Source organism: Panthera leo, chromosome F2 (genome assembly GCF_018350215.1).
Source record: "Panthera leo isolate Ple1 chromosome F2, P.leo_Ple1_pat1.1, whole genome shotgun sequence".
Lineage (NCBI taxonomy): Eukaryota > Metazoa > Chordata > Mammalia > Carnivora > Felidae > Panthera > Panthera leo.
The window spans coordinates 57,020,795-57,048,554 of record NC_056695.1 but is presented as its reverse complement, the minus strand read 5'-3'; the positions used below and the strand labels follow the sequence as shown (position 1 = coordinate 57,048,554).

At 33.5% G+C, this 27,760-nt stretch overlaps 1 protein-coding gene and 1 long non-coding RNA gene across 4 annotated transcripts in view; one reads left to right on the top strand and one right to left on the bottom strand.

Moving 5' to 3' along the window:
• Window positions 1-27,760, top strand: part of CSMD3 (CUB and Sushi multiple domains 3) — a 1,240,952-nt gene that overhangs the window by 924,696 nt on the left and 288,496 nt on the right. For all 3 annotated transcript variants that reach the window (XM_042923788.1, XM_042923787.1, XM_042923786.1), the window contains 3 exons: window positions 1,622-1,748; window positions 3,968-4,170; window positions 25,850-26,041. In XM_042923788.1, coding sequence (XP_042779722.1) covers window positions 1,622-1,748; window positions 3,968-4,170; window positions 25,850-26,041 — 522 coding nt within the window. The remainder of the gene's footprint in view (window positions 1-1,621; window positions 1,749-3,967; window positions 4,171-25,849; window positions 26,042-27,760) is intronic.
• On the bottom strand, window positions 6,373-27,672 carry LOC122210861. The gene is made up of 3 exons (XR_006198328.1): window positions 27,437-27,672; window positions 24,973-25,060; window positions 6,373-6,471 (listed from the first exon to the last, which is right to left on the bottom strand). It is a non-coding gene; the product is annotated as an uncharacterized LOC122210861 (long non-coding RNA).

Below are 27,760 nucleotides of genomic sequence, written 5' to 3'. Positions count from 1 at the left end.
AATACAAAATCAAGTTGCTTAGTCCTCTGTGAGTGTATCAGTCAACATTCTCCAGTGAAAGAGAATGAATAGAATATCTAAATCTAGACTGATCTATCTATATGTATTTGTATCTAAGTGTCTATCTATCTATCTATCTATCTGTCTATCTATCTAAGCGATTTATTTATTTTGAGGAATTGACTCATGCAGTTGTGGGAGATGACAAGTCCAAAATACATAGGGAAAGTCAAAAGGCTGGAAATGCAGGCAGAGGTCAACTCTGCAGTTGTGAGGGAGAATTTCTTTTTTTCCCAAACACTTATTTTTTGCTCATAAGTTCTTCCCATTGACTAGATGAGGGCTACCCACATTATCAAGGATAACTTCTTTTAATTAACACCAACTGATTGTAGACATTAACCACATCTATAAAATACTTTCATATCAACACTAATGTTTGATTAAATACCTGGGCACTATAGTGCCTAACCAAGTTTACACGTAAAACTAATCATCACAATGTGGTAAAATAGAATATGTAAAATCTGTGAAATAAATTTACCTATAGGAATAGAGCCTATACATTGTGAACCATTAAATTCAATTGCCATTAGGTCTCTTCCAAAACAAAACCAAGAAGATTAAGTCAGTGATTGAATGTAAGTAAGATCGAAACAGTGCAGAGAACAAGAAAAACAAATATAGGAGCGCCTTCAAATATTTAAGCAAAAAGTAAATTTTTTTTGTTTTTGTTTATTTTTTGGTAGGAAATAATCTGGAGGATTTTCAAATGTATGATGTATTATACAGTGTTATCCCTGTTTCTGGGGTTAGAGATGTAGAATAATATACTAACTGCAATACTTATTTTCTGTCATCTCCAGTACAGAGGATTCTTTCTAGATTATCTGTTTACTGAAATAAAACCCCTACAGACATCCCCATATATTAAATAGCATTCAAATGGAGAGGTAATCCCCCAAAAGATTTTTTAAAAATATTGTATAACAATACCTACACTTTTGATTTGATGAGTTTTATAAAATTTAAGGACTCATTAAATTAAACTAGATTTTACTGAAGTGAGAAATCTAATAAAAATGCCACTTTGACTTTGGGGAGGTTAAAAAGGAAAGAGTTTAGAGTGATTTAAAGGGGAATAAAAGGACAATGAAATTTAGAAGACCTGAGGGACCACAGTAAAGATTAGTTTTTCTCAGAGGTGGGGTAGCACGATGATAAATTATTCAGCCTACAACCAACGAGCAGTGAGCAACTTGCCATCTGTTTCCCCTTTTTAAATTATCGTTATGTAACAACACATCTTAAAATCTTTGAATGCCTAAACTCAGAGTGTTTGAGTGTGTCCTTTTTTTATTCCCTAGCTTATTATCTTTTATGTGATCTAACTTGAGACTTTATTGTTTTACTCTTTAGTGTATCATTGCTTCAATCAATACATTAATCTGAGGAAGTATATACAAAATGTATTGTCTTAAGAAGAGGGATTGTCAATCCTTATTTTCCTTAAGATGAAAAAACATATATTTTTAAGAAATTCGTAGATTGTTTTGCAAAGATTGGCATTAAATGGTGGTTTCATTTATTATTATTATTATTATTATTATTATTATTTTAGCTGAATGTGGAGGTCGTTTTAAAGGAGAATCTTCAGGAAGAATCTTATCTCCTGGTTATCCCTTTCCATATGACAATAATCTGCGTTGCATGTGGATGATTGAGGTAGATCCAGGAAACATTGTCAGGTAAATGGGTTTTATTTTCTCAGAATTACTGGGGAATCTGAAATTTCTGATCAGCCTCAATATACAATATCAAACAACAAGGTTTGTCAATATCTTTAGCCTTGGCCAAGAAGAACCTGGTTTTCATCTCTTCAAAGTATAACAAGTATTCACGGGTATGATTATTGTCACAGTGGTAGTTCATATAATCCCTAGATTCGTAGTTTTCATAGACCACAGAGATCGAGAAATGTTTTCTGCTTCTTTAGGACTTTAATCTTTCAATTCTTGGTGATTCAAGATGCTAAGTCCACCATTTTGATAGGGATACAAAGTTGTGCTGTCATCGTTGTAAATTCAGCATCAAGAACATTTGGAAGAAATAAGAACAGAAGGGGACTCAGTAACAATTCCCTGTATTCCCTGGGTTTAGGCATATCTCTGGAGCATCAGCTCTCTGCCCTGTTAACTGTGTTTGATTTCCCTTTCCAGATGAATTTAGTTAGGTGGCTCACAATTCTTCACATTACTGACCCTTTGACGAGGGCAGAACTATCATCTCCTAAAACAGCACCAGCCAGCTTGCCAAAGTTATCACGTTCTCTAAACCCTAGTTTAACTACTGTGATCATGACAAGGAATAGGTTAATAAATGAACAGAAATAAATCCTCCCTTCAGACCTAATTTGAGCTAGTTGGTGTGTTATCACTCTCAAAACAATGACTTTAAATTTAAGAATTGCTGTTTTATGTAAAGAAAATTTCAGACAGGCCTCTGGGTAGTGAAGGTGGTTATGGAAAACAAGTATTATTCTTCATCAACATGCTGAAAGGTGTATTGCATGCATTGTTTGATGTGAACAGATATATTACTACTGCAAGGGAATTTGCAGAACTCAAAGTAGACTGCACCAGATCAACCCTCAGCCTGTTTTTCTTTAGTATAGATCACACGTTGTTTTATTTAAATATTAGAATTACTAAACTTAAAAATGTTAAATTCAACAGGATTCTGGAATTTTTTAAATTGAAGAACAATATTGGATATTAAATTGCAACACAAATTTAAAGCTGTGACATTTCACATACCTAACGCGGATGTGATGTATGTAGAGAGAGAGTGGAGCATGCTGCTGTAACTGGATTTCTAATTTTTGGCACTGGCCACGAAAAATATCAGACAATAATTATGTCTAGGCTAGATATAAAGCATATTTAACATGAAAAAGGGTTTTTTTTTTGGTTTTTATGCATTTTGGGGGAGTAGGGTTGGGTAAACATTAATTTTCACATTAAGGAACTTCTTTATTCTTAGATTTCTGGGTATGATTATAATGTTGAATTTTTAAAAAATACTTTTTCTGTATATATTGAAATGTTTGTGTAATTTTTTCCTCATATCTATTATTGTGATGAAATGGATTGATTTTTTTAATATGAACTCATTCTTGCATTCCTTGAATCAACCTCATTTGATTCTGATAAAACAAACTTGAAACATCGGTAAAAATATATACTACGGATTCAGAAAACTTGAGTTCAATTCATGACTCTGCCACCCTTTGGCCAATTTTATTTAACCTGCCTCAAATCCATTTGCCACATTTATAGAATTGAGCTCAAATACGTGCCTGCTTCATTAAGTCATTATAACCATTAAACAAAGAAAATCTGCGTAATGCATTTTGCACAGTGCCTAGCATGTACTAGATGCTCCATAAGTGTCACCTACTGTGGCTACAGTTAAAATTCACAAACACACCCGGCACCTGGGTGGCTCAGTCTGTTAAGCGTCTGACTTCCGCTCAGTTCATGATCTCAAGGTTTGTGGGTTTGAGCCCCATGTAGGCTCTGTGCTGACAGCTTAGAGCTTGGAGCCTGCTTTGAATTCTGCGTGTGTGTCTCTCTCTGACCCTCCCCCACTCGCGCTCTGTATCTCTCTCTCAAAAATAAATAAGAATGTTTTTAAAACATTCTGAACACAGAAAAGACTGCAAATCTGAAATTTCTATAATTTACAAAGGTGATATAATAGACTTGTAATCATATTCTAGAAAAATAAATTATTCTGTTTAAGAAACATGTATTGAGGTTATATATGCTGTTTACCTAATTCATTTTTTATCTGATAGTATAAAAAATATCTAATAAAATTAAAGATGCATATCTGGTATATCTTTTTATTTAAAACTGAATCCATGTTTGAGATAATTAAATAGAGATATATGGTTCTCCCACAGCCTACAGTTTCTTGCTTTTGATACGGAAGCATCACATGATATCCTCCGAGTATGGGATGGTCCCCCAGAAAATGAGATGCTCTTAAAGGAAATCAGTGGATCTCTTATTCCTGAAGGAATCCATAGCACTCTCAACATAGTCACCATCCAGTTTGACACAGATTTTTATATCAGCAAATCTGGATTTGCAATTCAGTTTTCAAGTGAGTTATTATTTTATTTCTTAAATGAAAAGTAGGAATGCTATTCAAATAGTATTTTAACTTTCCTGCCCAAACCTTTTAAAATTTTAACGATCCTAACTATGCTTGTTTCTGGTCTTCCTATTATTCATCTTCAGTGAAGGTAAAATATTCTTGGAAAAAAGGAATATAATTAACTTGGAATTAATCAATTACTCGTTGAGACCTTCTCTCTAATTGTCAAGCCATTTTTTTTTTCAAGTAAAAGTGCTGCTAAAATAATTCAGCAAATGAAATAATTACATTACAAAAGCTTTACATTTCAATTTACCATAAAACTGATTATTTCAAAATGTGAAATTTTTTTAGATAAGGGAGGAAATGAATACTTGCCTTTACAAAAAAAGCAATCCTATATTATTACTAATTTTGTTTTTCCCTTTTAAAGATCTTAATTATATATTCCCAGATATCTTTGACAAAATATTTTAGATCTACTTCTAAATTAAAGACTTCCTATAACAATATAATGTCATTCATTGTAAGTAATTACCCGTGTTCATGGCACTTTTTTTCTTTTATGGCACTGCTAAGTGGCTAAATATATGTTGTTCTGTAAAAACGATTTTTACTCAGTGGCTGGAAAAAATGAATAAAAACTTAAAACTTTTCATTATTATATTTTTACTTTTATTGCCAACATACATCACCTCTTTGGGAAAATTATCAAATGGATTTTCTAACTTTATAGTCTTTAAAAATCCTATTAACAGAAACATATGCAAATTTCTAAGATCATCTATGGAAATGATGGAAAGCATACAAACCAGTATTCCTGAAATGTGCCTGAATCCAAGTCCTGACTCTTTACTAACTGCTGACTTTGTGTCCCTGACCTCATCATCTTAGGCTGAGTTTTCTAATTCACATAGGTATAATAATGCTTATCACATAAATACATTATTAGGATGTAACATGATCTCGTATACACTGTATTTGGTATAAAGTATATAGTTGGTGCTCAGAGAACTATTTTTACTATATGAGTAAATGTAATATTGAAATCTTTTTTAAAAAGTAAAATAAGCATAAATAACTTTTGAAATTACTGTCCACAAAATATATCACTCTTAGGTAAATAACTGGTTAATACAGTTAAACAACTTGGCAGACTTTTGGTTCATGGAACAGAGTTGTTTGACCTAATCAACTAACAAGTGAATTATTTTGTATTGTGTAAACCAAGCTGTTGTGAAAGTGTGGATCATTATGGAAAAGGCAGTACCTGTAAATTCATGCTTTATCTTTTGAGAAAAAGAATGAAAAATGAAATGATCATATAATCAGTGAACACAAATGGCTTCTAATTCTAAAAAAACCTACCAGTTGAATATTCTTCATATTTATATCTTCTATTTTTACTGTTTATTTCTCTTTTTTTATGAAGATATGGCAATTTGTCAGAGATAGATGTTCAATTTAAGTTCTTTCTAGTTTGGTAACTAATAGCTCTCCTTTTCTTTACCTTAAATTAGTACCATATAATATTTTATACTTAAGTGGTTATTGTGATTCATAATTTGACTATACTCATGTGAAAAATTGTTTAAGGCTAGCGTTCGTGAATGCCAAGTTCATCTGCTCAATAGATACAGGCTGTTTTATATATATGTATACATATATTTATATATATATATATATATTTATTTCCAGGAATTTTTACTGCAGATTTTTCAGTTAAATTAGTAATGCATTTTTAGATTTATTGTATTTATAAGGCATTTAAGGAAACAATATGTATTGTACTAGAACTTTAATAAATCTGTCTTCATAATAGTCTTTTAAGATGCATAGAAATTTATACTAGTGATCTGAGACTAAAAACCTACCCATTGAAATAAAATTACTTGGAGGGTGAATATATTATATTATGAAAAGCATCAATCAATGAAAATTAATCCCCTTTTTGGATATCTTCTTTCACTCATTTTTATATGGCTTTCCAAGTGTCCGGATTTAAAATTCAAAAATATTCTTTTCATGAATGAGACCTTTCTTGGTGTGCCAGAAAACACGTTAAGAGCTTTATATACATAATCTCGTTTAATTCTCATAAAATCCACATGATTTATGTTTGGTCACCCCCATTCCCCACATAAATACAGTGAGGTTTAGAACGTGAGCTAATTTGTTCGAGGTCATAGTGCTAAAAGATACCTGAGACTGTGGCTCAAATCCACATGGGAGCTTTTTGCTGTGCCAGGTGCCTGGTAAATTAATAGCAGCTATTGGCATTATTGTGCTGTCATTATTATGTAGATCCTATGCCAGAGGAAATAGAGAGCTTTTAGTTATAAATTACTAGTTACAATGAAGTTCTACAATTTAATCAGCTCATGTTTCTGATTATGCTCCCAATTTCCACATCTTACACCAGTAAAGCAGTGAGGAGAAATGAAGGAAAGCCAGAGTGCATGCATGCCCATTTACAAGGGACCATTGCCCCCTCTGGCGATAGTCATTTTGCCCTATTCTATAGAAAAGCTACTTTTAAGTGGAAGTTGAAATAAGGAGTTTTATGTAAAGTCAGCACAGTTTCAAAGTAAACCATTAATCTTAAAGAAAATGTTAACAGACTATAGGCCAATAAACCACTACTGCAGGTGAAATTTGGCCTGCACTGTAGAGTTTTCCAGTTCAGTGGCTCACTCCAAGTCTTCTTCCCTACGTAAATTTGAATCATGTTACCCATTCATTCATTTGTTCATTTACTGTAGGGAAATCTCTTAAGGACCAGTTATTAAACATAGCTATCTCCAATTATTCCACAATTGCATTTTCTTTTTCACCCAGGCAAATCTTCTTAGTCTCATAAATACACACATGTACTCCTACTCCTACACACACACACACACACTGTGCTTTCTGTCTAAACCTTCTTTCACCCTAAGCGTTTTTTCTGCTCCTTTTCCTTTTTTTTTAATGTTTATTTATTTTTTGCAAGATAGAGTGAGAATGGAGGAGGGACAGAGAGAGAGAGGGAGACCTGAATCCCAGGCAGGCTCCCGGCTCTGAGCTGTCAGCAGAGAGCCCCGTGTGACACTCCAACCCACAACCATGGGATCATGACCTGAGCCAATGTCAGATGCTTAACTGACTGAACCACCCAGACGCCCCTCTACTCATTTTCCTTAAGTCTTGCTCCGTTGTCCAGACTCAGCACCAAGCCTTCTCTTTATAAGACATTTCCTGACCTCCATTTCTAAAACATAGTCCAGCCCATGCCCCAAGAACTAGCTGTAATTTTTTTCCCAAAGATGAGAATAGTTTATCAATTCATTGTTCTAAAGATGTTTTCATTATGTGATCTTTGCTTCCCAAATACCTCGTGAGTACCTTTGCCTCCCTAAATATCTATAAAGACAAAGATTCTATTTAGGACAAGCATATAACTTATTATCCAAATCTAGGACGATTGTTGAAAGTGAAGGAAGACACTATTTAAAATTAAGCTGGGTAACAAGCTTAAACCAGGACAGTCATAGCCAAATCAAGCTGTATCATTTTGATTACCTCAGACTTGTATTCTGTCCCTTCTCCCCCACCTCCACAATACCCAGGCCCCTTTTGAGCAAATAGCTGTTGTTGAGTGAGTGTCAAATAATAAATTTTTAAACGAGAAACAATTCAGGCAATAGGAGAAGAGTCTTCAGCGACAAAATGCAACCAATGAAATGTATTTCACTGAACTTTGTGCAAAGTGAATTTAACTGAAATGTAGGTCACACACCAACTTTGTAATCATCATCAAGCCACTCTCAGCAGCCCCAAGACTTCCATTTCATGATCTCTTCATTCTTTGCAGAGACTGTCATGTTGCCTCTTGGTGTTATAGTCTGCGAGGCACTTTTGCTTAATCAGAGCTACTTAAGTCTGACACCGCTCCTGCTGTCCTATGTGCTGTCCTTGGGTCTCAGCAGTCAGCCTCTATATCTCCTGCTTAAATGTATAATCTGCCTCTCCTGTCCTACTTTAGTTCCATGGGGAAGGCATCTTTGGGGTATCATGCTGTCATTTGCCCACGGAATAGTTAATTTTGACAGAGCATTTTCTGTGTTCTTCATTCTTTGACCTGTCTGTTAAGAATCTACCCCTGCTGGGTAATACAAAATACGAAGGCCCATGCTTATACTGTTGACTCTCAAGGAAATGGATCCCTTAGCCAGAGGAAGTTGAGGTCGCCCAGCCTCAAAAGACTGCATGGTGTCCCTGCCTTTTTCCCCATCTTCATTATCACTGCCTGCATTGCTGTGACAGTCAACTAGCCACTCACTTCATTGTCCCTCCAGCCAGACTTTTCTACACATTTCTACCTGACTGATGTTTTTAAAATACAAATCAGACATCACCCCTCTGTTTCATTATTTTTTGTCTACTGGTCACTCAGCCATTAGTTCAAAACTTTGGAGTTACTTTTAAAGCCTCCACAATTTGCCCCCAAACTACCTGCGAGCATAATCATTCACTACTCATTTATACACATCCACTCGTCTAATAACTACACTGTCCTGAGAGGACAACGTCCTTTCACATTTCTGCTTCTCTTCCATATTCTTAAAACACTTTGGTCCCCATACAAAATCTATAAATTCTTAGGTATTTTCCAAGATCCAGGACAAATGATACTTCTGACACTGATGAACTTCCAGGCAGAAGTAGTCACTTCCACATTTGTACTGCTCTGGCATTATGTGCAATTTCTATTAGATTCACCAAATGGCCCACGTGTCCAGGACAGTCCTGGTTTACGCATGTCGTCCTAGCATCCTGACTGGTTTCAAATTTGGATCTGTATTTTTTTAATAGAGTATCATTATTTTGGCCAATATTAAGCCAGTATTCTGTTAAAATACCCAAGGTGTATTTCTTAGACCTATGTTTTGTATTTGATGTCATCTAGTAATGTGTGAGATATGTTTACAGTGCTCAGAGTAATTATAATACATGATTAAATTTGAAAAACAAATATTGATAAGCAATCTACATTTTTCAATCTTTTCCATGTGCCAGGTAATTCACACTTCCCTTTCAAGGAGAATGTATAGGGCACTTGTAGATAAATAAATTATTCTCGGATATGAACACCTAACTCATTCTGATCTTGGAAGGTAGTAGGAGAAGCATTTAATGCTATTGCCCTGCAAGCTATTTTGTATAACAGCAAGTTATGTCATAGTCTTGCTGTGGTTTGAAAGATACATAAAGCTGTCAGGACATGAATTGGCAGGATTAACAGGAAAAATGTGTTCTTGAAATATGTACAGAAATAGATGTTCGGGAGATATGCTGGAAAGCTATAGTATATAGTCTGCATGTTCTTGCCATGAGTATTTTTGTTATTTATTTTATCATAGAAATAATTTTTAAAATTATATGGCAGTAGACATTTGTGGCAGCAGTGGGATTTTAAAAAGTACATGTATAAGGGTGCCTGGCTGTCTCAGTCAGTTACGCATCTGACTTTGGCTCAGGTCATGATCTTGCAGTTCATAGGTTCAAGCCCTGCATCGGGCTCTGTGCCAACAGCTCAGAGCCTGGAGCCCTTTTGGATTCTATGTCTTCCTCTCTCTCCTGCTCCACCTGCTTGTGCTGTCTCTCTCTTTCTCTCTCTCTCTTTCTCTCAAAAATAAATAATAAAAACATTAAAAATTTTAAACGACATGTTTAGTGAAAATGTGTGTATTGAATATTTACTTTTTAAGAAAGCTGATTTCACCATCCAAAAAGCAATTCAGTTCAGCCAAAGGATGCTGTCAAGAAGGGACTAAGCACAAAGCCATAAAGATGTAACACAAACTTATCTTTTAAAAAGTTGAAACTGAGCCCAAAAATATAGCAGGAAAGAATTTAGACTATTTTTATTAGTATTTATAAATCAAAGTATTTTAGTACATCCAGAAACACACTTTTAAAAGAAGCAGAGTCCCACATAATCTAATTTCAATAAAACATATTTAGGTAAAAATGTTTTACAGGGGAAATCGTATGCTGATTATTTTCCTATACAGCCAAAAAAAAAAGTTTAATACTGAATTACATGCGAATTTATTGCCTTGTGTTTCATGTTAACAGTATACAGGGCAATATTATATTCTAAAATATAAAATTAAATGCTGATTTGAAGCCATGATGATGTATTAGCTCCAGCCAGCTTCATCATTTTAAAATAGCTAATGTATTAAATAAGTCTTGGTTATTTTAAAATACCTATCTTCTATAGCCATATCTTTTTAGTGCAATTATTTTCTAAATGAAAGTGCTCTCTGGCACCATGATATCGTTGGTAGTAATGGGCCAGTTTTTTTCTACTAATTTATTGACCTTATATGAAAGATGGGATATTTTGGCTGAGAATGTAGTGTGTATGATAATAAAGGTGAGATATTGGAAATTTTAGACCTAAGAGTGTACTATTTTAAGATATTGATATGGAGTATTGTTTTATGAACAAATCCCCCACACATTTTCAAACAATAAATCATCAGAATAGGTATTTAGATTAACTATATAGTTTGAAGATTTTTAGTGCTTCTATGTTAAGGATTATGTACAAATTGCTCATAATATCTGTATGTTAATAATCAAAAAGCCCAATAATATCTCAATTAAAAATAGAATTGATTATGTGGGGCACCTGGGTGGTTCAGTCAGCTAAGCATCTGACTCCGGATTTCAGCTCAGGTTGTGATCTCATGGTTCATGAGACTGAGCCCCATGTCTGTGCTGTCAGCACAGAGCCTGCTTGGGTTTCTCTCTCTCCCTCTCTCTCTGCTCCTCCCCTGCTCCTTCTCTCTCTCTCTCTCTCAAAATAAATAAATAGACATTTAAAAAGAAAAGAAAAGAAAAGAGGAAAAAAGAAAAGAAAAGATTATGAAAGTGCAGCTGGCACATAGTGTATATTAACATACATGGGGACCACAGTGGTGTCAATGACCATGTAAAAACCAGTGACATTAATGTGCTTAAAAAGCATGAAGTTTCATTTAGAGCAAATGAAAACTATTAAACTAATTTTATCATTTTGTATTCTAAATTTTCTTCCTCATGCATATTAAAATTGTTAATATGCCAGTTCCCATAGAAGAACTTCACAAATAGTTCAGTAAGTTCAATTTTATATTAGTCACATCATTGCTTTAAATAGAGAATCAGTAACATCAATTGCCTCAAGTATTTTAATTCCAATAAAAGTTTTATTTATATCCACTTCATGAAATCAAAGCATGGTCTTTAAAAAGTTCCTTGAATCAAAGAAAAAAACATCTAATATTATAAATCCAGTAAAAATATTAACATTTTAATAATTTCAAATTTTCTTAGACTTGTTTTATGATCAACCATATGGTTTTCTAAAAGTACCATATGCATTGAAAAGAATGTGCACTTGGTATTATTGGGCAGAGTGTTTTGTAAATACCAGTTAAGTATAGTTGGTTGATAATGTTGTGTTTGAAGTATTCTATATCATTACTGGTTCTCTGTCTACATTTTTTTAATCAACTGATGAAAGAGAAGTATTGAAATGCTCAGTTTGACTCTACTTATTCTTTCTGTCTTGCCATGTTTTTTTTTTGTTTGTGTGTGTGTGTGTGTGTGTGTGTGTGTGTATGAAGACTGTTATTAGGTGCATAACATTGTAGGTTTTATGTCTTCTTAATGACTTAATGTTTTCATTACTAAGAACTATCTTTCTTTTTCATTAGTAATTTACCATTTCTTGAAATTTACCTTGTCTCACATAAATATCTTACAATTAGTATGGCATTGGTGTACTATTTATCATCTTTTTAATTTGGTAGTGTGTTTATAATTAAGTTAGGTATCTAGTAGATAGCATTTGATTGAGTCATGGTTTTTTATACAGTCTAAAGATGTATACTTTTTGATTGTTGTCTTTTAAATTATTAGACCAGTTACATTTCATGTAAATTTTTCCTATAGTTAACTTTGTCTACCATATTATTACTATTTTTATTGGATCTACTTGTTCCTTTTTCCATGATATTTTTTCCTCTATTAACTTTTTTTTTAACCTTTTGAACCCCTTCACCCATTTCTCCACCTCCCTCATTCCCTGCCTCTGGCAACCATCTATTGGCTCTCTGTATCTATGAGTTTTTTGTTTGTTTGTTTCTTTTAATTTTCTTTACATTTCAAAGTAAGAAAAGGCATATGTTATCTGTCTTTCTCTATTTCACTTAGCATATTGCCCTAAAGGTCCATCCATGTTGGACCAAATGGCAAAGTTTCATTCTTTTTTATAGCTGAATAAAATTCCAGTGTGTGTACACACACACACACACACACACACACACACACACACATACACACACACACAGTTTCTTCATCTATTTATTTAATAATAGACACTTAGGTTGTTTCTATATCTTGGCTATGGTAAATAGTGCTGCAGTGAACATGGGGTACATATATATTTTTGAGTTAGAGTTTTCATTTTCTTCAGGTAAATACTCAAAAGTGGAAATGCTGGAACATATAATAATTCTGTTTTTAATTTTTTGAGGAATCTCCATACTGGTTTTCATAGTGGCTACACCAATTTATGTTCCCACCAACAGTGCACTGCACAAAGGATTACCTTTTTTTCTACATCATTGTGTACACTTCAATTTCTAATCTTTTTGATAATAACCATTCTAACAAATGTGAAGTGATAGCTCATTGTGATTACAATTTGCATTTCCCCAATGATTAATGATGTTGAGCATCTTTTCTGTACCTTAGCCATCTGTATGTCTTCTTTGGAAAAATGTCTGGTCAGATCGTCTGCCCATTTTTTAATTGGATTGTTTTCTGTTTGTTTTTGTTTCTGAGTTGTTTTCTGCTACTGAGTTTTACGAGTTTCTTATATATTTTGGATATTAGCGCTTTATCAGATACATGATTTGCAAATATTTTCTCCTATTTAGTATGTTGCCTTTTCATTTTTTTGATGGTTTCCTTGCTCTGCAAAGGCTCTTTAGTTTGATATAGTCCCACTTGTTTATTTTTCCTTTTGTTGCTTTTACTTTTGGTGTCAGATTTTTAAAAATGTCACTATGTTTATGCAGGGCCTTTTGTTGGTACCATACAAATTTTAGGATTATCTGTTCTATTTCTGTGAAAAATGCAATTTGAATTTCGAGAGAGGTTGAACTGAATCTATAGATTACTTTGGGTCATATGGACATTACAACAATTAATTCAAGTCCATGGACACATAATATCTCTTCATTTATTTGTGTCTTTTTCAATCTCTTTCCCTAAAGTCTTGTAGTTTTCAAATTGCGTATAGGTCTTTCACCTCGTTTGTTAAATTTATTCCTATTTTACTCTTTGTGATGCATTTGTAAGTGGGATTTTTTTTTCTTAATTTCACTTTCTAAATGTATTAGCTATGTATTTTTTTGGTACCTGCTCTAATATTTATAGCATGCATTTTTAACTTAGTAAAACCCAGCATCAAATTCTATTATTCCACTTCTCATATAAGAACCCCACAATAGTGTATTCCCATTTCCCCCTCAGTCCTTTGGACTATTGTTTTCATTTATCTCATTTCTATGTATGTTAACGCCACAATACATTTTTTAAGCTTTAAGCAGAGAATTATCTTTTTTTATTAAAAAATTATTTTTTACATTTATTCATTTTTGAGAGACAGAACACAAGTGGGGGAGGGGCAGAGAGAGAGGGAGACACAGAATGAGAAGCAGATTCCAGGCTCTGAGCTGTCAGCACAGAGCCCGACGCAGGGCTCGAACTCAGGAGCTGTGAGATCACGACCTAAGGCGAAGTCCGACGCCCAACTGCAGAGCCACCCAGGCGCCCCAAGCAGAGAATTATCTTTAACTATTTTTTAAGTAAGACAAAGTTGACATTTAAAAATTTTAATATTAAATATAGTTGTTTGTTTTGTGATAATAATACAAATATAAGTTTTGATGATACATAGCCTTGTGATAAAAACGAAGCTCTCATAAAATTAAGAAACAGAAAGGGCCGCCTGGATGGCTCAGCTGGTTAAGCATCTGACTCTTGATTTTGGCTCAGTTCATGATCTCACACTTTGTGATTTCAACCCCTATGTAGGACTCTGCTGACAGTGCAAAGCCTGCTTGGGATTCTCTCTCTCCCTCTCTCTCTGACCCTCCCCTGCTCATGCTCTCTCTGTCTCTATCTCAAAATAAATAAACTTAAAAAATTTTAAGAAATAGAAATATACTTAGAATTGCTTGCAGTGTACGTATAATTCGTAACTCTGACCAAGCAAATGCTACTCATCACAATAAAATTGTTGTTAAAATTTACAAATACTTTTATATACAGTGAAATAACAGAATTATATTTGTGTGTGTGTGTGTATGTGTGTGTGTATGACAGAGTAATGCTGATTCAAAAAATAAGTAAATGAGTGTGTCAGTACTCTTTTCTCTTTTTTTATGTTTATTGTCATTCAGACTTAGAAAGATTTGCATCTCTGAAGTACTCTTGTAAAATCAACCAAAAACCCTACTAAGGTGTTGAAATTTTCTGCAAATAAAACTTTTAAATGTGGTTGTTTTTCATTAAATCGGTTGTAAATCTTTAATCAAAATATTCAGTTATTGGAGTGCTAAAGATCATCAACTTTGAAGTTTTTGGTGAGTTGCAATTATCAAAAACAAAGTTTAGCATCAAGAAGACATTTAAATGTTATTTCTATGAAAGTGTGAATGCTCAAACACTGTACAAAATTAAAATTGGAAATGATCTTATTTTTAATTGTATTAAATTTAGGGGCGCCTGGGTGGCTCAGTCGGTTAAGCGTCCAACTTCAGCTCAGGTCACGATCTCACAGTCCGTGAGTTCGAGCCCCACGTCGGGCTCTGGGCTGATGGCTCAGAGCCTGGAGCCTGCTTCCGATTCTGTGTCTCCCTCTCTCTCTGCCCCTCCCCTGTTCATGCTCTGTCTCTCTCTGTCTCAAAAATAAATAAAAACGTTAAAAAAAATTTAATTGTATTAAATTTATATTTTATACTAGAATGGAATAAAGTTGAGAAAATACACAATTATATAGCTTGTAAGTGAATATTTTTAAAAATCATAATTTAAGAAAACTTGTTTGACAAGTTTTATGTTATAATAATCTTTGTCAAAGAAAGGTATCTGAAAAGAAATAAGCATTCAGTGTCTTTGAAAATATTTGAGCTGAAATATATACACATCACTGAATGACCAAAATAAAATTGAGACTTTCTTCCATTTTAAAAATTAGCTCTAAGTTTACCAGATATCTCAGCCCTTATAAAGAGGAAACTTTCTTGATTAAAAATAGTATGGCCTATGGAGATATCAGTTTAACATGCCAATATTTTAAATGTATTAAAAATATCTTTAACAATGTTAATAATAATATATTAATTCTTTAGAAAAATAGTAAAAGGCACTAAATAATAGCTAAGAAACCAATTAAAAAGGTACATGTGCATTGTAAGTTAGTATTTTGCTACCATTATTTTTAATGTTTAGGTAATTCATATAAAGAATGTATTTTTGTGCACAGATATTTGGCATTTTTAAGAAATCATTTCATTTTAAAAACTGTTTTTGTATAGATAAGTATTTTGAAATGTTCATCAGTGTAATTCCAATTTTGTTAGAACATATTTTTAATTATACAAGTTATTTTTAACTTCTTCTTTCATTCCCAGAATTTTGCAGTTTGAATGGTAAAACATCATTTTAGTATAGTAAAGCTATGTACACATCTGCAGTCCCTCTTAGATTATTTTCCTTTGAAGAACGAGGATATTATCGTATTAATATTTGTATCCCTAGAAATTGGCACTGCACCTGGTATTAAGTACTTAGCAAATGTTAAATGAATCTGATTGAATAGGAAGTCTCTTTAATAATGTAAAACTGAATGTGCACTGGCAGTTAAAAATAATGTAAAATCATTTTTATGTGATTTTTCCCTTTTTTGTTTATTAATTCTAGTGATCCCTTAATATTAGTGTTCAACTGCAAATTAGACTTTTACATAAACTTATATAATTTTTAGATATAAAATCAGTTTCCTCTGTAGGTAACATTGGGTCCTCAACCTAACATGCCTTTGATTTCACAAAAATTGCATCGGCAATTTTATTCCCACTTTTATCTATGTACTGGAGCATAAGCATCAGTGAAGGTAGGGAGGTGTCGTCTCATTAAAATCTATCTCCAATATGAAGCATAACACCTGGCTCGTTGTGGTTGCATAACAATTATCTGGTGAAATAATTGAATAAATATGTCTTTTTAAAAAATAAATTTCTAGAGGTGCCTGGGTGGCTCAGTCGGTTAAGTGCCAGCTCAGGTCATGATCTCACAGTTCTTGAGTTCGAACCCCACACGGGCTCTCTTTTTTCAGAGCTGGCTTCAGATCCTCTGACTCCCTCTCTCTCTGCCCCTCCCCGGTATGCGCACAGGTGCCACATTCTCTCTCTCTCTCAAAAATAACTAATCATTAACAAAAAATTAAAAAATAAAAATAAATGTCTATGTTCTTGGAAGTGTACTACAACACGGGCTTTGAGATTCCTTTTGCATCTGACGCATTAGCAGTTTCAACTCCTTCCTGAGTTGATGGGAATGTTTCTGTCATGCTGCCATCTACTTTAACCTAACTTGCCATATCATTAGGTGTATCCTTAGAAACATAATGAAATTCTAAAGATAGCCACATTACTGAGGAGCTGGCAAAGTGTAAGCCTAATAATGATGTTGAACATTCTTTATAAAATTGATGGATCTTGTACTAAGCAAGAGCTCAATCAAGGGCAAAATACTCCAGGGTGAAATCCACCTCTAGGTTACCAACTGCATTTCAAATATTTTCTGATTGATTTGACACTGGATGGGATTTCCTTCCAGGTTAAATATTCCCATTACCCAACTTGAATTCCTTACAGATAGTGAAATGGAGAATATAGGGCCATTTCTCAGTCCATACTAAAGAATAAGGCAATAAAACTGGAAGAGAGGGACTTAGGGCTTAAACTTAAATGAAATTTGGACTGTGACCTTGCTGAAGTCTCCTGATGTTACAAAAACATACAAAACCACTGGTCTTTAGTGATTCAGAATTGATATTTTCATAGGATTATATAATTGTTAGAAAAGAATGTTAAGATTTTTCTGATACTAAAGCGGGCAGGTAAAATATTACTATGCCAGTTTTACAGATGAGGCAGCTAAAATTCAGGGAACAAGTGCAAATGTGACCAATGTCCTTTCTTAACGTAGTAGAGACTAGACTCTAAGGTTCTCTTACTTCTGATACCTATGTATTCAACTGTATGAAATCCTAGGTTTTTCTTTTTTGAAAGGGCTTGAGATAAACAAGTTTACATCAAAGAGTCAACTTTCTGAATAGAAAGGATACGCTGGGACTTACGAGTGATTTTAGTGAATTTATTCCCTATTATAGAAAACAATGGAATAAGAAAACCAGAACATTAATTTGCCCAAGGTCACTAACCTAATAATTCAGACGTTGCCTCTGAATAGTTCAAGCTGCTATCCATGTCATGCTTGAAATCTATACATGCACTAGTTAGGGTTGTAAAATATGTATCAGGTGAGGTACATATTTCCAATTAAATTGCACTCTCAATTATTTTAAAACAAATATAAAATGAGAAGTCAGAAGTGTATTTATAGCACCGATGAGTTGTAGCAATGCTGAGAACTCAGTCATGGGCTGTACTACCTAGTGGTATAAAATTCTCCATATAAGGCAAAACCACTGACATAAAAAATAGAGTAAAAATTATAAGACTTTATATTTTTGCTGACATTCAATTTATTTCTTATGTCAGTGATTTTTTACCTTTTATGGAGAATTTATTTATACCAAAGTATTTTTATCTGCATGCCATAATAAATTAGAATTTTGCAATGAGAAATTATTACTTTCAAAATGGAAGTGTCATGTGTTTTATTGACATTAATAGCATAGGAAAATTATATATGCAGGTGAAATTTTAAGTTTTTTACATTTTTCTTTCCAAAAATCTGATAATTAAAATATTTTACAATTTCATGAATCTTTTGGAAGTGGAAAATTGAAGGGCCTGTTAGATATCTAACTAAAGGAGTTAAATAGGCAGTTGAATTGCCTGATCTCAAGCTCAGGAGAGACATCAATGCTGAATGTATAAATTTGAGAGGCATTAAGCTAAAAAGAGTTTTTGAAACGATGGGGTCAGATGAAGTTATCCTAGAAGAAACTGTACAAAGAAAGAAACAAAACATTAAATACTAATCCCTGAAGTATTCTAGCCCTCAGTCATCAGGTTAAAAAAAAAAAAATAGAGACAGCAGAAGATACCAAAAAGGAAAGCAACTAAGCCCAAAAGAAAACTAGTAGAGTCTGATGACTGGGAGGCCAAGGAAACAAGTGCTTGTAGAAGGAAGGAACGATGTACTGTGGCACATTTTGCTGAGAAGTCTCTGAAAAAAGAAGGTACAGAAGTTACCGCTAGATCCGGCAGCTAGATTTAACAAGAGCAGTTTAGTAAGGATATCAGATGCAAGGCTGATGATGAAACTGGAAATAGCTATACAGATAACTCCCTCAGGATAGATGCTTAATAAGTTTCCTATTAAAAGAGAGAAATGGGAAAAATAATTGAAAGAGGATGGAGATGTAATAAGAGTTTTGCTGGTTTATTTAAGATGGAGTATATAAGTTATGTCTGTATGCTATTGGGAATTTACCACGGAGGAAGGAGGGACTGGTAATTCAGAAGGGATAAGAAATATTTAGGAACAGAGTCCTTGAGAAATAAAAAGGGCTTAATACCAGCAGCACAAGAACGGGGGTTGACCTCATATAGAATAAAAACACCTCCATTGCAACCGGAGAGGAAGCAGGGGATATGGATATGACACCACTGGGCCGATAGATTTGGTGCTGGTAAAATGAAGTCATGCCTATCTTATTGCTTCTACTCTCTCAGTGAACTATAAGGGGAGAAATCAGACAAAAAAAAAAAGGATGGGAAGAAGAGAATGAAAAGGGGCGCCTGGGTGGTTCAGCCAGTTGAGTGTCTGACTTCGGCTCAGGTCATGATCTCATGGTTCATGAGTTTGAGCCCTGCATCAGGCTTTGTGCTGACAGCTCAGATCCTGGAGTCTGCTTCAGATTCTGTGTCTCCCCCTCTCTGTCCCTTCCCTGCTCATGCTCAGTGTCTCTCTGTCTCTCAATAATAAATAAATGTTTAAAAAAGTTAAAAAATAAAAAGAAGAGAATGAAAAAACAATTAGAGTGGAACGTCCTTAGTTTTATAATTAAAGAATACCATCTGGCACATATGTGGCTGAATTTAGGATATATACGGCTAAATTTATTTACATTGTTCTTAACAATACCTATGAAAAGAACCTAGGGTCTGTCTCTTTTGCTTCCCTTTATGGTGAGATATTAGCAGCAAGTAATTTTGTTGTGTAGTAATGAAGAATTATAAACTGCTCAGTATTTCTGCCTTTCCATCTAAAACTAGATCTAATTCTTTCATCAATCAACAACGTAAAATGTCATTAGTATGACATGACTTTGTTGTTTTATCTGGTAATGGCATAGGTTTGTACCGAGACAATACCCTACAGTCGTGGAAACCCTGCTGTTTCTTGAGTTCAAATCCTCACTGTGCTTCCAGCAAGCACTTAACATCACGGAGGCTCATTTTACCCATTTAAAAGTAGAGATGATAATAATACTTCATAAGAATTTTATGTTCTGGTTTAAGCATATAAACTTAATCTTTAGCCAAATGCTTTGGACAACATATGCTCTCAACAGAGGCAGCAATCATCATTATCATTATTTTGTTGGAATCTATTCTAAATCAATTATCATTCATGTTTGACTGTATCTCTTTCTTAGATACACAGACTTTATTTAGTTTTACACAATACATACCAATGGAATCCTATGAATAAGACTGTAATGTTGATAGCTGTGCAATTGTTTTTAGTAAAAATTAATTAATTACTTAAAGTCAAATGTTGTAAATGTATAGGCTTTTGGACTAATCCACCAGAATGATCGGTAGATAGTTGCTCTTCCTATTTTTAAAATGGTATTTAAACTTTAATAATGTATTTTAGAAATTTTATTTTAAATAATGGTATCATTTGAGTTTTACCCTGTCCACGCTTTGAACATTTTTTTTTTAATTTCAAAAACTCTATCATTTTTATTTAAGAAATGTCCCTTGGATACATTCTCATGTCTGCATTACCACTTAAACTGCCCTAGATAACTGTGTGATACTGGGCAAGTTTCTTATTCCTTTTAAGTCTTAATATTCTCATTGGGAAAATATGGAAAATAGTAGTACCCAGACTTTTTCTCAGTCAAATGAGGTACAGTTCGTAATACAATCTTTGAAAGACAGTAAGTGTCCAAAATTATTACAAATTAACAATGTTAACTATTCACACATACTTTTTCCCTGTGGCTATTATCATTTCTATGAAATAGCTAGTATAAGAAATACAATACATAGTAGCTACTGGATAATTCCAGTTCTAGAATAACCAAAATATAAATGGCCGATCCTTTTGAGGGGAGAGAAACAAGGAAGGGCAGTTATCTTTTGTTGTCAGTTTAATAAAGTTTTGTAAGGTAAATAAATCCCAGTTATTTTTGGATTTTTTATCATATGTAAATGACCTATTATATGCATTTCCAGAATGTTCCTTTCATGATATCATCACAGGTGAGGCATCAAAGTTGTTAAAACCCTTCATCTTTGTTGGAATTTGTGTTTACATTTGTGTCAGGAAAAATCAGACTTAAACCTAATGGAACAACTACAGATGTTCATTTCATCAATTAAATTTGAAGCAATTCAGACTAAAGAAATTAAGAACTTAAATAGAAATCACTCATGTTAATACTTATATGGTAAGTGTAGTATTTTCTGATGTATATTTATTTAATATGCTTAAAATAGTTGCTAAATTAAAGCACTTATTTGCAAAAGAGTCTTCATTCTATAGAAACATCTTACATGCTATTCCAGAATAAAAGAGAATAAAAAGAAGGGATTAAACTTCTACTTAAAATTTACATAACAAAAAGAAAATGCACATAAGAATTATAAATTTTGAGAATTGTAGGTTCCAGCAAAGTGAAAAATAAATATTGAATAAAAATTACCAATCTATTTTTACATATGTGATAATATATTAAGTTCTAGCATTCTATAATTGCTATTTTAATTATCCTAATTGTATGAGATTACTTCACTGCTGATTCCCAAGGAGATATAATATGGTTCCCTAAGTGATTATTTTCTTCAGTGGCTATAGTTTCTATTTAATACAGAAAACAAGAATGATTGATGTTAAAATTATTATAATTTTGTCAGCCCACAAACACAGAGTGTAACCAGTATGGAGATCAAACTTTGGATAAAGAAAGAAAATAAGACAACACCATTCACACCGAACAATTGTTCCTGTGTACATTTAACTAATTGTTTTAGAACTCAAGCAATTCCAAGAGGAAAAAAAAAGGTTTTGGTCTTTCATTAAACCCCATCATTATCTATTGTGTTTTAAAATCTTATTCTTAATTTGTTTATTAATTAAGAGGAAAAGTAACAATAGGTGTTCCCCACCTCTCTTTCTTTAAGTTGACCAGACCCAAAGGCAAATGCATATTTTCATATTTTAGTTGTATCAAAGTCTTACTTTAACCACTTAGTTCCACTTTAAGTCTTTAAGCACAGTAAATCTGTCAGCAAAAACATATTTTTTTCTCTTAAATTCAACTAAGACATGATTGTATGTACTGCTTTTATTTCAATATATTTCTCTAACATTGTTATACATTCATTTTTATTTTTGAGAATGTTTATCTGAAGCGTCAAGCTTTTTGCAAAACCAGATTCCAGTGCATGGTTAGCCTCAAGAACAAAAACAAATGAAGTTTTTTTAAATAATTTTATATAATTACTATTTTTTACTTTGAAAATAGAGCACATTTCACATTTGTGTCACTTCTCTCCAATAAAAATATCTTCAGAGCACCTAGGTGCCTCAGTCAGTCAGGTGTCCTACTCTTGATTTTGGCTCATGTTATAATCTCATGGTTCGCGGGTTTGCACCCCACACTGGGCTCCATATTGATGGTGCAACGCCTGCTTGGGATTTTGTCTCCCTCTCTCTGTGCTCCTCCCCTGCTCTCTCTCTCTGTCTCTCTCTCTCTCAAAATAAATAAATAAATAAATAAATAAACATTTAAAAAAATCTTAGAACATCACTCCCCACTTACATCTTGTAAAACGAATACAGGTATCAGTTTAGTTTGGGTGAAAGCCATCCCAGAACAATTTAAGAAAACCTTCATGACTCAGTTTATCACAGAAACACTTCACAAAAATCTCTATCAAAAATGGAAGAACATAATTCCCAGAGCCCGTGATGCATTGTAGATGCTTTGCTAAGGGACACACGGGTATTACAGAACAAATTCACTTTGAAGTTGGAACAAAGTCCCTATATTCTTCCCTCAATATTCTCCAAAATGAGTTTGTAATTAACAACTAAAAACAACTGTTTCAAAAGTAACTCATATGAAGGTAAATTTAATATTTTTGAAGGTGGTTCAAATTTATGCCAGCTCTAGCTTTTCTATTTATGGATATAATCTCTACCTTTTCCGTAATTTTTAAATTGGGTATTTTATTTTATTTTACTGTATTATTTTACTTTATTTTATTGAGGAGAAAACTTGCATCTCCAGGACAGTTACAGGTAGAAGAGGATAATCTAGTATAACATTTAGGTATTTGGGTTCTAAAATCAGACAGATTTGGGTTGAGATCTTGGTTCTGTACTCAGGTAATTTAATCTCTCTAAATTTTAGTTTTCTCACGTCTAAAATGAGAATCTGTTCTAAAATCAGACAGATTTGGGTTGAGATTTTGGTTCTGTACTCAGGTTTTGTTAATCTCAGGTTATTTAATCTCAGGTCCTGTACTCAGGTTATTTAATATCTCTAAATTTTAGTTTTCTCACCTCTAAAATGAGAATAGTAATGCTATTTGCCTCATAGTATTGTTAGGAATACTAAAGGAATTATATAGGTAAAACCCCTTCCTCTAGTCATTGCTCAGAAACGTTAGTTTATCAGAAAAATAAAGCAAAACTGTAAGACTTTTGATTACACGTATAATGATACACAGGTTTGTTTCGTTTAAGTGATCAGTAAAATGATATTTGCAGTCTACATTTTCTAACCTTTTGAAAAATATAACCCTTTAAAAATTAACTTTTTTTAGTTTGTCAATAAAGTGAACAGAATATACATGCATATGTATATATGCATATTACATATTCATTTACATATATATGAATGATCACTTTTTTGTTGTTACTTCTTTTTATTCAGTGTCAGGCTTAAGATCCCAACAATATCCTTTTTTTTTCAGTTTCTTAACTGTTCTTGATTCCCAGAACGTTGGGAATCAGAGCATTACAATACTGTGTGCAGTCTCTGGTTTCTTTGTTGTGTATGTGTGTTAGAGAGATGAGCTAAAACAATTTACTAGACAGATTAACAGATTGATATATTGATGAATCTGTCTATGTTTATCTGTCTATCTACCTACCTATCTGTCTATCTCTATCTGCTTACCTATATCTATGTAAATATCTACTCACTCAGAATGTATATAATAGAATTTCTTTATTGGTACCAGCACTATGCAAAATAATTTGAAGTCTGTTCAGTTCTATTTGTGTCTGCTCAATTCTTCTTTGTATTCCTAGAACCTAGCACAATGCCTGGAATATATTGTTATAAGTGAATGAATCAGTGAATATCAGTTATGTATCTGCAATCCAGAAATTTGTGTCATTAGTTGAAGATGCAATTAAAAAAATAATTTATACAAGTGCTAAATCCTATATTTATGAATATAGTTTTATTAATAGTTTAAATGGAAATTTTAATAGGTTCTTTGTCTTGATACTTAATTGCCATATGCTTTAGGGTAAATCCACTTCATGATAATTCAACATAATATTTTGTTCCATTAACCTGAATAATTGGAGTTAACTATTATTAAATGTGTCATATACTGTGTATAGAAGAACAGTTCCTTTCCTATGGTGTCATACTACTCCCCTTTTCTGTAATGATTTTTTTAACTTTTCATTTTTAGACACGTTTAGATTTATATTCAGTTTTAAGAAGTAATAAAAAGAGATCCTGTATACTCTTCACCGTTTCCTGAATTGACAATTTCTTGCATAACTATAGGACATATATCCCAACCAGAAAACTGACATTGATACAATCTACCGATCTTATTCAAAGTTTACTAATTTTATGTATATTCGTGTGTGTGTGTGTGTGTGTGTGTGTGTGCGCGCGCTTATTTAGCTCTATGTAGATTTGTATGACCACCACCACAGTGAAAACACAGTACAGTCCATCACAAGGATCCCTCATGTTATCTTTTACAGCCATGGTCACTGCCTTCCATCCCCTCCTCCTACAACTCCTGGTACCCACTAATCTATTTTCCAGCTTTCTAGTTTTGTCACTTCAAGAATAGTATATAAATAAAGTCATGCAGTGTGTAACCATTTGATATCGTATTTTTCTGCTCTGCTTAATTCCTTTCAGAACTGTTTAAGTTGTCATACGTATTGTCATTCCTTTTTATTGTTGAGTTCTGTTCCAAGGTATGAGTACACAGTTTAGCCACTCACCTGTTGAAGGACATTGGGTTGTTCCAACTTTTTAGCTTCTATAAATAAATATGTGTTCAGGTTTTTATGTGATCATAAATCATCATTTCTGTGGGATAAATGTACAAGAGTGCAATTACTAAGCTGTATAGTAAGCACATATGTAGTCTTGTGAGAAGCTACCACACTTCTTTCCAGAGTGGCTGTAACATTTTACATTCCCAAGTGCAATACGTGAGTAATTTCATTTTCTCCACAATATTTCCAGCATTCAGTTATCTTATTTTTTTTATTTTAGCCCATCTGATTGGTATATAGTGATATCTCATTGCAATGTTAAAATGCGTTTTCCTAATGGCTAATGATGTTGAACATCTTTTCATGTACCATCCAGTATCTTCTTCATTGGAATGTATTCTGTCAATATTTTAATCGGATTTTTTCTTCTTCCTCCCCCTCTGCCTATAGTTAACTTGTAAGAGTTCTTTATATACTCTACATACAAGTCCTTTGTGGAATATGTACCTTACAGTTATGTTCTTTCGGTCTGCAGCTTTCTTTTCATCCTCTGCACAATCTTTTCACATGGCATCTATTAATCTTCAGTAAACCTATTATTTAGCTACTAAATAATAGCTACTAAATAATAGCTACTAAATAAATTTTAGCTACTAAAATGTCATGCCCTTTATTGAAACAAGTAAGCACACAAGTTAACAAAAAAAAACCCAGTTAAAATTATTTTTTGTGCAGGCATTTACAAATTGGCTCAAGCATTTTTAAAGTTAATTTTCTAAAAGCACATAGATGTGAGGAAGGTTCTAAACTGTAAGATCTGGAAATTTGAAATTGACTTTGGTAGCATCAAAACTAAAGGTTTGTTTTTGTCTTTTGATAGGTTCTGTTGCTACTGCATGTCGTGACCCAGGGGTTCCCATGAATGGGACTCGAAATGGGGATGGACGAGAACCCGGGGACACTGTTGTTTTTCAATGTGACCCAGGATATGAGCTTCAAGGAGAGGAAAGAATAACCTGCATTCAGGTAGAAAATCGCTACTTCTGGCAGCCCAGCCCACCAGTCTGTATAGGTACGAATTAAAGAACAATTAAAGTTTTATATAAGTATCAAACAATGGATAAAATGGGTGCTGATGTTATTAAGCACAGCATTCTAGAATAGGTTCTATACAGGATCTAAGATTTCAAAAATCTATGAACCTCCAAAAAAATACACAAAATTTTAAATGACTATATTTTTCCCCCTAAGGGGAGAGTCCACAATTTCATTAGATTCTCAATAGTTTGGAGAGGAGGAGGAGGAGGAGGAGGAGGAGGAGGAGGAGGAGGAGGAGGAAGAAGAAGAAGAAGAAGAAGAAGAAGAAGAAGAAGAAGAAGAAGAAGAAGAAGAAGAAGAAGGAGGAGGAGGAGGAGGAGGAGGAGGAAGAGGAGGGGGAGGGAAAGGAGGAGGAGAAGGAGGGAGAGGAGAGGGAGGAGGGGAAGGGGGAGGAGGAGGAGGAGAGGGAGGAGGGGAAGGGGGAGGAAGATGAGGAAGAGGAGGAGGAGGAGGAGGGAGAGGAGAGGGAGGAGGGGAAGGGGGAGGAGGAGGAGGAGGAGGAAAAGTTAAAAGTTAAGGATCAAAGCTCTTGAAAAGTCTCATTTTTCCCTTATCTACTATATAATTGTAGTTATGCACTGCTTTTAAAACTTAAAGAGTTGATGCAGATTCTACATTTAAAATGGGCCATATTCATCTTGCCTCTCTAATGGCTATTTCTTCTCAAAAAAATTTTTATTGAAACTTAAGTTTAGTTTCAAAGCTTTGGCTTTACATTCAATTCATTAATTCTAAAAAAAAATATGTTTTTATTTTGATAAAATAAAATTACACTGTAAGCAAGTTGAAAGAAGATCCCATATTCACTCATTCATTGTTCATGGTTTTATTTCTTATAGCGCTCAGCATATGAAAACCTAGCACATTTAGGAAAGAAAACTTTATTTTTATTCACATATATCCAACTCATAAATACATTTTCAATGATCATTCATAATGATTTTTTGAGTCACATGGTAATAGAAAGAGTGTTTAGTACATCAGTGAGAAGTGAACAAACACAAGCACTCAATTATTCAGGTTTCCTTTACCCCATCTTGTAACTTCTTATGCAAGAGCTGCAAGCTAAAATTCGTTAGCCATTCAATGTGCCCTAGACATTGTTCTGAACATGGAGGAATAAGCAGTAAAGCATGACGGAGAAGTTCCCTGTTCTTGTGAACCTACTTTCTAGTGAAATGAAAACTAAAAAATCTACATTTTCTCATCACATTTTCTGTATTTTACACATCGGCATTTAAAAAGAAAACATTTAATGTACAAAGCAAGATATCTACCAGCTCAAAACAGGGAAGAGACAGTTTTAGACTTCTGTAGAAAATGAGGCAAATAACAAGAAAAAAAAAAAGGAAGACTGGAAAAAACATACCAAATAAGAACATATCTTGAACCAGTTCAGATTTAGCCATATTTCCCTTTACTCTTCATTATTGCAGTTAAAGACTTATGTTGTTCTTCATGTACCACTACAAGATTCTAAATCATCAGTCATTTACATTTACCATATTTACCATAACTACACTCATACATGCAAGGAACAAAATACAGTTAAGAAACGCTTTCCAAGAAAAAGAGCCTGAGAAAATGAACTTTTCATTTGCTTACTCTTCAGTTAACCTAAAAAATTCCAATTGTATTAAAACACCACATTCTAAACAATTGGAATTTGACTATCTCACAAAGAGAATCTTGG